This window comes from Macrobrachium nipponense, chromosome 1 (genome assembly GCF_015104395.2).
Source record: "Macrobrachium nipponense isolate FS-2020 chromosome 1, ASM1510439v2, whole genome shotgun sequence".
Taxonomy (NCBI): Eukaryota; Metazoa; Arthropoda; class Malacostraca; order Decapoda; family Palaemonidae; genus Macrobrachium; species Macrobrachium nipponense.
In genome coordinates this window covers 153256551-153271088 of record NC_087200.1, presented here as the reverse complement: position 1 = coordinate 153271088, position 14538 = coordinate 153256551, and the positions used below count along the sequence as shown (strand labels likewise).

General features: G+C 42.5%; 1 protein-coding gene across 7 annotated transcripts in view; it reads right to left on the bottom strand.

The window, feature by feature from the left end:
* Positions 1-14538, bottom strand: part of LOC135219765 (mucin-2-like) — a 275746-nt gene that overhangs the window by 64071 nt on the left and 197137 nt on the right. For all 7 annotated transcript variants that reach the window (XM_064256817.1, XM_064256819.1, XM_064256813.1 and 4 more), the window contains exon 7: positions 8155-8310. In XM_064256817.1, the coding sequence (XP_064112887.1) occupies positions 8155-8310 (156 nt within the window). The remainder of the gene's footprint in view (positions 1-8154; positions 8311-14538) is intronic.

Sequence of the window (14538 nt, the reverse complement as noted above, 5' to 3'; positions counted from 1 at the left end):
TGTCCTCTCATCCCCAAACGCCTGAAGAGATGAGGCCGCCTAAGTGCACGCCCCACTCTGCGAGGGAGGCGTCCGAGAACAGAAGGAAGTCAGGAGGGAGAGAGCGCAGAGGGACGTCCTTCAATAGATTCTGGTCGTCCAGCCACCAACGAAGGTCTTCTCTCACTTTCAAAGACAGTGGGACCATAAACAGGGGCGAGTCCCCCGCTGGAGACCAGAATTCCCCCAGTCTCCATTGCAGAGACCGAAGATGAAGACGCCCATGAGGGACCAGCTTCTCCAGGGAAGATAGCACTCCCAGAAGAACCTGCCACTGATGAGCTGACTGATGCGACTTTGAGAGGAAGTTGCGCACCACAGCCCGCAACTTCTCCAATCTCTGATCCGACGGGAAAACTCTCGCCACTGTCATATCGATTACCATACCCAGGTAGAGAATCCTTTGAGTGGGTACGAGGTTCAACTTTTCCTGGTTGACTAAAATGCCCAGGTCCAGGCAGAACCAAAGAAGACGATCCCTGTCTTTCAGCAGCTTTTCCCTGGAAACTGCCAAGACCAACCAATCGTCGAGGTACCTCAGCAAACGGATCCCCTGAGCATGGGCCCAACTTGACACAAAAGAGAAGACCCTTGTGAACACTTGAGGGGCTGTGGTCAACCCGAAGCACAAGACTTTGAACTCGAAGATCTTGCCCACCAGAGAGAAGCGAAGAAACTTCCTGGACGTGGTATGAACAGGGATTTGGAAATATGTGTCCTTCAAGTCTATCGACAGTATGAAGTCGCCTTCCCTCACGGCTGCCAACACCAAGCGCGGGGTCTCCATCTTGAACCGTCTCTTTCTGATGAAGCGATTCAAGGTGGATAAGTCGATCACAGGCCTCCATCCTCCCGATGCCTTGGGCACCAAGAAGATGAGACTGTAAAACCCCGGGGACGGACGCACTACTTCCGCTATCGCATCCTTGTCCAGTATCTTCTGCACCTCCTCCTGAAGAGCCAAGAACTTCAGAGAATCTGGTGGATACATCTTCCTGAGCTGCGGCTTGTCCGACAGAGGAGGAGAGAAGTCAAATGGCAACAGGTATCCCACCCGAAGGACATCTACCACACACTTCTCCGCCCCGTAACACTGCCACTTGGCATAATGGCCTGCCAGGCAACCCCCCACCCATGGCGCAGGAGAGGGAGAGGAGACCAACCTACCGACGGCCCCCTTGACCTCTGCTCCTAGGACCTCTTCTTTGTTTAAAGGAACAAGAGTGAAAGGGGCCTTGGGCTGTGACGAATGGGAAGGCCCTGCCAAACTCAAGGTCCTCGATGGCCTACCAGGGGACGATCTCCTCGATTGCTGCTAGACCGGGGGAGGAGGGGGGGCCAAATGTCTCCAAGGGCGGGGCTCTGATTTAGACACAGCCTGGTGCACCAGACGGTCCTTGGTGTCAGCCCGACGTCGGTCTATCGCATTGTTGAGTTCGGTCCGTGGAAACAAAAATTGCGATTCTAACAGGTCACCATTCCTCAAGGCCAGTAAAGACTTGGTGTCGAGCGACCTCTCCATCCTAGACAAAGCCGCGTCCCTCCTAACCAGAAGAAGATTAGCCTATAAATTGGCACTGAGGTGAGCCAAATAAGAAAACCCCTTGCCCCCGGATTGCAAAAGACTGGCAAGCAAAGCGGCACTCACCAACCCATCAGGGGATCTGTCAGAAGCTATCTTGGCAATCACCACAGACCAGAGGTCCAGCCAAGAAACTGTCCGCAACATGGAGGCCGCCGTAGATTCCAAGGCTAAGGCGTCTTGCGGAGATAAGGACGGAGCCACTGACTTCACCTGTTCCAAAGTCAAACCCAGCTTCAGGCGAATGATGTCTGGGTTAATGTGGCGTGACAACAAAAATGCAGAGCTCGTAGCATAGTACTTCCTATGTCTTGTGAGAGTGGGGGTAGGAGTTTGGTAGAGCCTCTAGAATGAAGTGAACCGTCCCGGTCAGAAACAGAGGCGTTAACCTTCTGCAAGACCAACTGAACGTGCCCTGACAACGGCAGCTAGAGACGATTTGGGGTCCTGAGCACCTCCCACCAAGGCTTCCAAGCAAGAAGGAGTGTAGGACGACTGATCCTAAGTCCTACTTTCCAAATTGTTGAACCCACGAATGAGATTAACAACCTCCGAAAAGGAAGACAGAAACTCCTGCGTGTCCCCTTCTTCCTGCTCTGGCACCGGCGACCGATGACGAGAAGGATGTGTAGCCTCCTCTAACGCATTTTCTTCACCAAAAGTCACAGAAGGGTTAGTAGGCAAACAGTCTGAAATCTCTACTAGCCTATCTGGGCTGGGTTCAAGCATCAGCCTCCGAGACGGACCCACTGAAACATTAGGCACATCACTTACCTCAACAGGTGACTCCAGACGGCCATGAATGGACATGGGCGTGGCAGCCGTACGTACATGAGATGGGGGGGAAACTCGAGCACTCAAGATTGACAGAGAATCCCTTATAGTGGAAGACTTGGAAGCAAGCAAACACTCCAGCTGCACCACCTCCGTGCTCACTTCCTTCGACCTCTTGACAGGCGCCTTCGGGTCTTTATGGCAACGAATAGGCCTGGGAGAAGAAGGGGCACTACCAACACGTGCACGGACAGGGGAGGTTGCCACACGCTCGCAATGTGCAAGGACAGGGTAGGGGATGGGTGGTTGCACATACGAGGTTCGGCGGCGAAGCAACCCCTGCAGAACACACATCACTAATACTGCCCGAAACCACAGCACTCTCGGGAACACATCCGTGCTGTTCCTCCCTCGGCGGCGAAGGAAGGGCAAGGTCCTTAGCCTTCCAATGCCTAAACGCCCACGAGGCATAGAGGGGGAAGAGGGAGAGGGAGACAGCACCAGCTTCTTATGTGCACTCTTCTTAGAAGGCGGGGACGAAGCAACATGTTTCCTACCAGTCCTCCCAACTGATAAGGCAGCCAACTTCACATCTAAAACAGAGTCCAGCCTCTGAAGCACCGCCTGGCATATGAGCTCGGACTGATGTGCCAGAGAAGGCTCCGAAGACAAGGAAGGGAGATGTTTCGAACTGGGCGGCAGGGATGACGTTACGTCTAAGAGAGGCGGCTCAGAGGTGACTGGAAGATACTTCATCGATGAAAGTCACATCACAAGTGGCAGTGACGTCACAACCTCCCCTCTGAGCGAGGGGGAAAGAGACGGAGGAATACACAAAGATGGGGCCCATGACGACAACAACGGGGTGATGCCGCAGCATCACTCCGAGACAAGGCGGCGCAGACACCGGCGGAGCAATACAAGATGGCTGACTGCTCCCTCCCATGGAGACGAGGCCTGGAGGGGGGGGGAATGGCCTGGCTGGACTGGGGAGGGGGGTGCGAACCTCCTCAAAATGCGCTAGCAATCCCGCTAAGGATGGGGTACCCCCTAGCGTCTTCCAAATCGCCGCCACTTTGGACGCCTCCGACTCTGGAAGAGAAGAGAATGATGAAAAAACCTCACCCTTCTCGGGAACCGGGAAAACTCCCGAAGAAGAGGGGGCTACATTACAAATAATACCCTGGCGACCTCCCGATACTTCCATCGATGAATCAATGGAAAGGAAGGAGAAGCAGGGGCAACGCTACTATGGGGGTTGACTACTGCGGAAGACGAAACATCGGGAATAGGAGTAAAGCCCTCCCAAGAAGGAAGAGTGGAGACTCTCCGACGTTCCCTCTTACCATAAAACTTCCTCCACTGCTCCAAAGGCCATGCCCGGCATTCCGTACAAGGATTTGTAATCGTACAAAAATTGGAACAGCACCTACTGCAAGTGATGTGAGGGTCCGTCGCTGATGAAGCCAAGAAACGAGAACACAGATATCCAGGAATTCCGGGAGCCCAACGCTGACGTCGAGAAGGAGCAGAAGAAGCCATAATCTTAGGCAAAAACATACACAAACACACAAAAGGAACGAACAGGCAAAAACCGGGAAAAGGCCAAGAGAGGAAAAAACCCTCTCTCGCCCCAAGGTGATAAAGAAAAAACTGGCATAGATGTTCGGAGTTTGACCACTCTTCACCCGATCTACGCATGCATTGCCAGATACCACAAGATTCCTTGCTTTCATCTACTTGTTTACCGGTTCCAGCTAGGCGCTAGAAATTTTCCTATTGTTAAGACCGAGGGTTTGTTCGCTTATGAACAAACTGATTTGCAACCAGATCTTGACGAGATAGTTGCACTCGGCAAGTCCATGGGGCTGGTCGTTGACGAGAATGACATCAATGACCTTCTCGAGGAGCAACAAGAGGAGCTTACGACAGATGACCTGAAGGAGTTGGAGGCCATGCAACATAACGTTGTTCAAGAAGAGTTCTCTAGCAGCGGCGAGGAGGAGGATGACCCTATGACAACGGCAGAAATTAAGGATGCTCTAGCTGCTTTTCATAAGGTGCAATCATTTGTAGAAAAGTGACACCCCGAAAAGGCTTACACAGGTTGTATGCTTGCGCAGTTCGATGATGTTTGCCCGAGTCATTTCAGGAACATTGTGAAAAGTAGGCAGAAGCAATCTTCCTTGGATAGTTATTTTTTAAAGAGGCCTTTAGTAGGAGTAAGCAAAAAGGAAGATCCAATTGATACTACAAAAAAACAGAAAGTTGAAAGTGGTGAAGAAACTGAAATTTTGTAAAAAAAAAAAAAAAAAAAAAAAGTAAAGCATAAAAAAGTAAAAAAATGTAAAAGTCAAAAAAGAAAAAAAAAAATTTAATTTTAAGTTTTTTGTAAAGTTAAGTGTTACGGTTTTGTTAATGTGTTTCATAAAGTTTAGTTTGTTTCCTGACATTTTTAATGTGTTTTGTTAAGTGTACATACTACGTAACAAATTTTCTGCCGTTTGTCCTCCTCCTCTGTCGCCACTTTCAGAGATAGCCTCACTCGAAAGGTAAGGTTCCACATTTTACTACATATGTACATATGTACGTACAGTATTTCTTGTATACCATGTACAATAATACACTTTATTTACAAGTACATATTAGTAGTACGTATTAAGTTAGGTATTTGGTCCAAATTGTTGTATTTCATTGTTTATTGGTCAATTTAGCTTTATTATAAAATTTTTTGAGCTTGGAACGAATTAGGCAGTTTACATGTAAAATGCGGTTCAAGATACGAAAAGCTCAGGTTACGAAGGCCGCCTCAGAACGGATTAATTTCATATGTCGAGGTACCACTGTACACAGCAGCAGCATATCAAGCTCATACCTCAATTTTTTGCTTGCGTAACAAAGCAAAAAATCGACCGAGTGACGACTAATACCTCAAAAAACTAATACATTGATTCACTCATAGGTCAAGGTACCACTGTAATTTCTGCTCTTTTCATAGACACCAAATTGGTAAAAATCACATTTTTGAGGTTATCGTGTTCTGCCTTATTATAGCACAACTTTGTAATGATTAAAAAATAAACAACAATCACAAGTAGGCCTGGGGTACCTGCCCTGACCTCTGGTGGCCTACCACAGCCATTGTAGGGTCCAGCCCAATCATGAACCCATCGAGGAATCTGCAACCTTTCACATTCTGAACATGTCACCTCTTACAAACACTCATGTCCTCAGTATGGAAAACCAACTTATACAGGGCTTCTCTTTTTCAAAACAATGATGGCTTCATTTTTCCTTCCATGGTAGCCATCATGAGAGAAACGGGGGTCACATAGAGATGCCAGGCTACTCAAGATGACAGTGTAAAAGATAGAAGCTTTGCAAAGCAAAGAAATCAGATTACACTTGATATGAAAATATGAAAAAAAATCACACAATCACACATGCAAAAACAGCCCTTCTCAAACACAGCTGGAAACATGGCTTAGGTAGATCGACAGAGGTCAGGGTAGATGTCCATGCATACCTTTGATACTAGTTTGTTTTTTTAATCAGTGCACAGCAAACATGCAATACACTGGATAAAGTGGTGGTCTGTATGCCCATGGAAGCAAACAATAGTTGAATTGTTTTATTTGCTCAAGACTTTTAATGTGGAATTTTAGGTTAAGAAACCAGAAAGCTATAAAATATTGTGGAATTTCTTTATAATTTCCAAAATTTTGTATTTTTTACCATTAAATCTCACATTAAAGAAAAGAGAAAAATTTCTCTAACCACAGAGTATATGTGGAACATCAAATATGCCCATATCTCTCCATCAGATTTCTTTTGTATCTAGAAAAATTTTTTCACATTCTTTTTGGTCTCGAAATGAAGATGAGTTTGTCTAGCAGAAGCAAATTACAAAGTCTTTTTTCCCCCCTATCCCCCCCCAACACATTTACCCACAGAATGACTACCTCCCCATCAAACGTTCCTTTGTGCTCGACCGGGAAAGAGCAAAACAAATACATTTTTGCCCTTGAAAAATTCAAATAATATGGAGTTCAGAAATGGAAAAATTTAATGTTTTTACTCTATTGTATGTTTAAGTACCTTTCTTTAAAAAAGAAAATGTGCAATTTTACTTTCAGTAAAAAGTTTGCAATTTTACATTAAGAAGTAAGGAATTTTGAAAATGGTAGTATATAAATTTATAAAATTTCCTCATTTGATTTACAAATGTAAAATTGCATATTTAGCTTTAAAGAAATGTCCTCTAAATATAGTATAAAATAATACCAGATCTTCTTAGCTCCATCCACCAGTTTTTATACTTGTACAGAGAAAATGAAAATTGCATAACTTCACAGACTGGGGAGTTTGGTAAGCCTGTGCATTAGGATCTTTCTTGCTTACACTTTGTTTCATGCACCTGGATGCTCCATACATTTAAAAGCTACTATTTATGAATCAATGGTTTGTAATTATGTACTATTAAGACTCCCTTGACATTACTCACAAAAAATGACAAAAAATTTACCAACAATATTAGAACAAATGAAAAATACCTCTGTAGAAAAAGATGATACAAACAGAAGAGAATGTGCGTATTGCAACACACTTATCCACACAATGCCATTATAATCATAAAAATGCATTATTTTTGTGGCTCAGCACTCAAAGGAGAGTTTGCCACTGAGTAGGAACTAGCCATATCCCATGGTATAGTATGTCTGAGCATGGCACATCTAGCTTACTTTTTCTGACCCTTCATGCTGTTAGTCTTTTCCAGAGCATTCATCCTTGTTATCTATTTATTTAACTATTGCAAAAAGCCTTACAAAGATTTTAATAGTGTACTAGAAAAAATGAAATATGCAACTTACCACTATATATAATACCTCAAAGTCAAGCTTACAAACAATTTTCCAATAAAATCTCTAATTTTTTAAAACTAAATTAAACCTCACTATACAGTAGTACCTACTTTTATTTAAAAATGAGATCTGCCACAACTATTTCCAGTAGTTTTGTAAAAAGTAACTCGTTTAAACATGGTCATTTCAGAATACTAGTCTCTCTATCGTAATCATTTTGTTCTTTGGAGTCTGTTATAATTGGACTGGGTCATTGTTTACCTTGCCAATTTAGTTATTTCTGTTATTTGTAAATATGTATTTAACACTTATTGTTAAAAAACTGCAGTTTGTAACAAGGTCTAACACTAACCATGTGTGATACCAGTACGATGGAGACCCAGCCCCCCACAAAGCTACATTTCCAATGCTCAGAATACATTACAGAAAGTTATGTCAAAATAGAAAATCTGACATCTGGTGAAAGGGAAACAAAATTCATTACAAGTAGTATTTACAATACCCTAAATGGTAAAGATCAATAGGGCAGTAACTTGAAACTCTCATTGATATCTCAATACTATATTAAAGACACTTCTACTGAACTCCCCAAAATGACTTATGATGTAATTATATAAAAATGAGATGAAGATATGAAAAAGGAGTTGAAATGAATCAAAAAGAACACATTTAGAAATATTTGAAAAATCAGTGTTATTGGTTCCAGCAAAGCCTAAACAACAAAGTGTAGGTAGTGCCACTAGGCAGGACAGTGCAGGTGCAGCAGAAGAATTCTGGGTCATAACTAATCAGAGTTCAGTGAGACTGGCATTTCAGCAATCACAGAAATATGACAATGTATTTTTAATGAGGTCATGACAAAACAATAATATACTGTATATGCAATATCCAACTCACTATCTGAGATTGCTGTGGACTTGTAGTCACAGTGTAATGCTTTCCGGTTGCCATGATCTTTCGGTACTCAGAGTATAGTTGCTGAAGTTGAGCAGAGTCTTGATCTGACTTCTTATGCTGTATAGCTTGAATCTGATTATGAACCTTTTTGAGTGCCTGTAAAATAGAATGTGATAAAATAACTTGACAGCTTTTGAGTAAATAACTGTATGCTAACCTGCACAGTGATGAACTTTCTTGGTTGGCTACTTTTCATAAACATTTCAGTAAGTAGCTCCAATACTGCCTTTAGTGCCTATCTCTAATTAGTGTATGATGTTCACTTTGCAGTGTCAACACCAATGTCACAATGCCTTGTATCAAAGGTTTTTATTCCATACACTGATGTTGCTATGAATGATGATGCTCATAAGAACAGCAGCAACTGGTATATTACGTTTTTAAAGTTCCATACTCATTTACCTCCATTTTTATGGCTTATAGTTCACTTATCTTTCCTTATGTTTATAGTATTGGTTTTGTATATGTACATTATTTTCCTTTGAACAATACTTCTATTTACTGGCCACCTCTGTATAGTCTGGGGGTTTTTCCCTGGTAAATCCTTATTATGTCTTTGACTTCTCAATAGAATTGTGTTTATATTATGAAATAGTTCTCAAAACTCATGAGTTTGCATCTGTGTACATATTTTGAACTTTCCATTGAGACTAACAAAAAAAGATGGCATGGAAAAAGACCAATACTAAAATCCAATTAAAATAATAGTAATGGCACCAAACAGCTACTTGCACAAAATCCAGGGATAAACTTGAAAAAGCAAAGTTGTTGCATTATATAAGCATAGCTGTTAATTTAGCAAACTATAGTTTACAAAACAGTAATATTATAACATTAAAATCTATAGTTTACAAAACAGTAATATTAAAACATTAAAATCTAAACTTGTTTCCTAACACCAGTTTAAATTTTTGTGATAGAAATTTTTATATATTGTTTCATTACATTTTAAGCAGTAACTAATTTTGTTTATAACACATTAGTACTTTCAAAATATTAATATTAAAACACTGAAATCTACAAACTATTATCTAACAGCAGTTGAATTTTTATGATGAAATTTTTATATGTAAATGGATTCATTAAATTAAAACTATATACATAACTACTTATTAATTGACAAATCCCGATCTTCACCTCCAGACATATTAAAAGTCTTGTACATAATAATTCTATTTACTGATTTGTATTACAGTGACACTTTCCACTGCCTTCTCGAAGAAATAGAAATCCAAAAGTCTCTCAAAAATAGCCATTAGTATAAGAAAAAGATTTTTTGGGCACTGCTAAAGAGGCAAACTGGCAAAGTATACAGCATTCTACAGCCTTTGTGGAAAATGGAAAAATTATGGCAATAAATGCTCCAATGTAATAATAATAATAATTTGAAGAAGAGTGGCTAAGGAGTGCATGGGAAGAAAGACTGATTAAAGTAGACAAAGACCCAGAAATATACAAAGACAGAAGAATGCCATAACAAACCAATGCATGGACAATACAAGAGACAGACTAAAGAACATGACAGTGATGAAACATGGCAATAGCTACAGAGGGGAGAACTCGAGAAGGAAACAGAAGGAATACTAACTGCGGCACAAGACCAGGCCCTAAGAACCAGATGAGGCATCCCAGGTTATCAGCGGACTAGGCTCATGGCGATCCAGTTTTATGGCACTTGTCTAGCACTATAAAATCAACGACTGGGTTTCAGTTATTGGTGCTATAAGGTGCCAATAATAGTTATGGCACCATAACATACCTAACAGAGGTGCCGTTAACAGGATATTGGCGCCATAAGTACCATAAATCACCTATTTTCGGTTAATGGCAGTTTTCGGTTATCAGCACCCCGCTGATGACAGGGAACTGCCTATACATCCAAGCGAATGTCCAGCACTTGCACAGAACCAGTACAATAAGAGTCATGATTCAGTAGTATAAGCCCTCCACTGGAGCCTGTGTAAGAAACACCAGTTACCTTACAGTAATAAGTGGTATAAGACTGAGGGAGTGATAAAAAATGATCAAGCAAAGATCCTTAGGGACTATGGTATCAGAACAGATAGGATGATACGTCCCAATACCAGACATGATGTTGATTGACAAAATCAAGAAGTATCATGAAAGAAAAAAGATTGATAAGTTCTACCAAGAACTGGAAATAGAAATAAAGATACGGGATATGCCATTGGAAATTGTACTCATAATCATAGGAACACTAGGCACAATCCCATGATCTCTAAAAAGGAACCGGGAAACATTAGATGCCAAAGTAGCCCCAGGACTCAAGCTGAAGAGTGTTCCTAGAAACAGTGCACACAGTGAAAAAAGTGATAGACTTCTAAGGAGGCAGGATGCAACTCAGAACCCCACACTATAAAAATCACCCAGTCGAATAGGATGGCTGTGATAGCAAAAAAAAAAAAAAAAAACAAAAATAAATAAATAAATAAATAAAATAATAATAATAATAATATAATAATAATAATAATAATACTTTATTAAAAGTAATGGCTACTTCAGCAGCATTACACTTGTAGAGATTCTTCTCTATAGCGGCTTTTTCCGTGCTACTTAAACAGGCTAGTAGAGTGCCTATAGAGGTCATGATCAAATACAGGGTCAAAATTGGTGTATATATTTGAATTTTACAGATAAACTATGATATCATAGTCATCAAGTCATTATTGACTCTCTCTCTCTCTCTCTCTCTCTCTCTCTCAAAGCGAGCTTTCGTCTAGAGTTGCCAGTCATCCTCTAGGCTAAGAAGCTGAGGTGGACTGCTCTTGGTGTGATATCAGTCCTCCTTATATCTGGGGCCCCATGCTGGTCTCCTTTTGGCTGGTAGCTGTAAGTCTTCTTTTTCACTAGTGGCTTAAGCCAGGTCTCACGCCACTTTTGCCGAGTCGATGGTTGTAAAGCTGCAGGCTCTGCAGCCGTCTGGACCTCCTGAGCTGTGAGGTAGCGTTGTTGGACATTGCGTTACGCTGCGGGACGTCACAGCTAATTTGATTTTTGTTGGCTGCAGGAGTATCTCGTTCGGGGGCGTTGTCTTCCATAGAGTTGTTGTGATCGGTGGTGTCATTGTTGGTGGCAGGTCTTCTCATACTCGTGGGGAAGAGAAGTTCTTCCTGCGTCATATCTAGTGCTGGTTTTATCTGCTGGATGAGAAGCGCCTCCAGCAGGCGTAACCAACAGGCATCAGGGGCCTTCACGATGAACTTCGTGTTCTGGATGATCACATCCCGGGAGATGGCCTGTTGATGTTTGGTGCAGATGTGATTCTTGATAGCCCCCTCTTAGGTGTGGCAAGAGAGTCTCTTAGACAGGCACATGCTATTCATACCTATGTAGGTGCCACTGCAATTGCAGACTGGGCATGTATACTGGTACACCACAGCGTCTGCTTCAGGGGGTCTCGTACCTGTGGAGAGGGGTTATTTTTCATAATAAGGTCGCGCATCCTCCGATTCTGGTAGTATATGACCAAGTCAATATTCTTGGTGTACTTGGTCAGAGATACATTTTCGGGAATAATTTTCTTAATGGAGTCCTCTTCTTCACGGTAATGGGAACTCATGAAGGCTTTATAACACAGCTTGATATTATCCTTGGGGCAGGGCTGCAGGCTCTCACTACCGTACCATTTCTCCAGGGCTGTGCGGACTTCCTTGCTGATTAATTTCTTTGAATATCCATTATTTACGTGTACTTGGGAGGCGCGGTCGAGTTCCTGGTGAGTGTCCTGCCAGGTCGAGCAGTGGGAGAGGGCTCTCCTGATGAAGGCCCTGACGGTGGTGCTTTTGAATCTGGTGGGGCACTCGCTGTCACCATTGAGGCAAAGTCCGAGATTAGTCGTCTTTATGTAGACGGAAGTATGGAGACCGTCTTCCATCTTACTCACAAGGACGTCGAGGAAGGGAGCCAATTTTCTGGTGCTGTATTCATCCGTGTAATTCAGTACACTGCACTCCTGAAATGCTTGAGAGGGCTTCTACCTCATCCTCGGCATCTACTTGCACAAAGATATTGACAATATCTATGTGCAAGAAACACTATAGAATTTAAGATGAACTCGCTGCAAAATGTTGGAGGAAGTTGCATGCCGATCTCAATGAGAAAACGCCTACAACAAGTGAGGCTGGTTTGAAAAATTCAGAAAGAGAATGGGTATACGTACTGTGCCTACCTCAGTGACTAAGGACATGTTTGCAAAGTGGAATGATGTAAAAAATTTTGTGGAGAATTGTCATCCCAAAAAGAAGTAATCCGTGTCGCCAACGTTTAATGACAATGCCGTGTTTAACTTTAGGCAAATTTTAAAGAAATGCCAGAAACACATGTCCCTGGACAGTTTTGTTGTGTGCCTGGGGTTCAGTAACTCTAAAGCTTGTCCTAGTACCAGTAAAAAATGAAGCGGGGAAGTAACCTCAGATGGTGCCAGTAAAAAATGAAGAGAAGTAACCCTAGATATATCCTTGATACCTCAAGTCCTTCTGGAGGGAGATTCCCTTTCCAAACAATAACCCCTTCTCCTCCCTGTCCCCTCCTCTCCATCTCCATATGCTAACATGACAAATTTTTAATCAATGAATTTTTCATAGCTAACAAACCTGAGGTCTTAACAATAGGATATTTTCCAAGCACCAGCTGGTAACCGATCAAAAACAATCAAAGATTATAAGCAAGGAATCTGTGAGATCTGGCAACTCGTGATGTCTTTAGTCTTTTCCCAATCCAGGAACTATAACAGAGAGAGGGGTGGCTAGAGGTGGGCAGTAAACGTTAAGACCTCAGGTTTGTTAGCTATGAAAAATAAAAATTATTAAAAAAATTTTCATTTGTTCATATGCGGAACAAACTTTCAGTCTTAACAACTGCGGCACAAGTATCCTAAACCAGCTGGGAGTTAAGCCATCTGACCAACCCTCTTAGAAGAAAGAGTCCTAGAGAAGGTGGTCTCATGCCTGTGAGCATATAGATAAACAGATATTTAACAACTAAGTCGTCTGGGTTGACGTACAATGATATACAAGCAGATTCGTTGCACCAGGGAACCGAACAAAATTCTGACTGTTCAAGGTACAAACTGTATACTCACAGGATTTGTTACCACTCCTCAATCCCCTTTGCTGTTGAGAGAGGAGTATTTACTGCTGAATAGAATTGGATATTTCCAAGATCATAAAACACATCAACTTGCAGTATGGCTACCTTACTCACCTGTATCAGAACAGTTCAGCATATTATGTGTCTATTACTCAACCCGCCCTTAGGATGAAGAAAGGAGAAAAGAGAAAGAAAGAGACCAGCCAACTCACTCATTCTCTCTTCCACACAATCATCATAGGTAAGATACAAAGTTGCCGCGTGAAGGGCACTGGGTGAATTACACAACTTGTTGGGCAGACACCACAGGACCTATGGAAAACATATAAAGATCTGTGAGCAACATCTTTCAGGTAAAAAGAAGTGAACGTGGACTGGCGCAACCAGGAACAAACTCTGAAAATTCTATGAACAGCAAAATTTTCTTAAATGCCAGAGTGGAACTTATAACTCTGACGTCATGTGCTCTAGCCCGCACAGACTCAGCGAGAGACCTATCAGGTGAGGAATAAGCCTGCTTAATCGCCTCACGTATCCAGAATGAAACAGTGTTCTTGGAAACCTCTTCCCTAGAACAACCAGTGCTGACAAAAGTCTACAACATCTAGGTCTTAGATGATGGGTCCTTTTAAGGTAGCATCTTAGGGCTCTGACTGGGCAAAGAGCTCCTATGGGTCATTGTCCACAAAGTCATTCAATGATGGAATGGAAAAGGAGGCAAATCTGTCATGTATAAAGGGATTTTGGGTCTTGGCCACAAATTCCGAGACAAGCTCGAAGGTCACCAACCCCCAACCCCTGGTATGTTTCACATCATAACTTAGGTCATGAAGCTCCCCCACTCTTCGAAGAAGTCAATGCCAACAGGAAAACTGTCTTTAACATCAAATCTGTCAGACAACGACACAAGGGCTCAAATGGAGCTTGAGTGAGGCTTCTCAGGACAAGCAAAACATCCCATGTGGGAGGCTTGAGTTTCCTTGGAGAACGGGTTTGTTCGAAACCCCTAAACAAAAAGGAAACCTACCAAGATGTAGGGATGTCTACTCCTTTCAGGCGTAACACCAACCCTAGTGCTGCTCTGTAGCCTCTGACAGCAGAGAGAGAGAGACCTTTCTCATCTCTGAGGAAGATGAAATAATCTGCTATCCGCTGAACAGAGGCTTTGAGTGGAGAGAAACCCTGTTGACAACACCAATCACAGTAGACTACCCA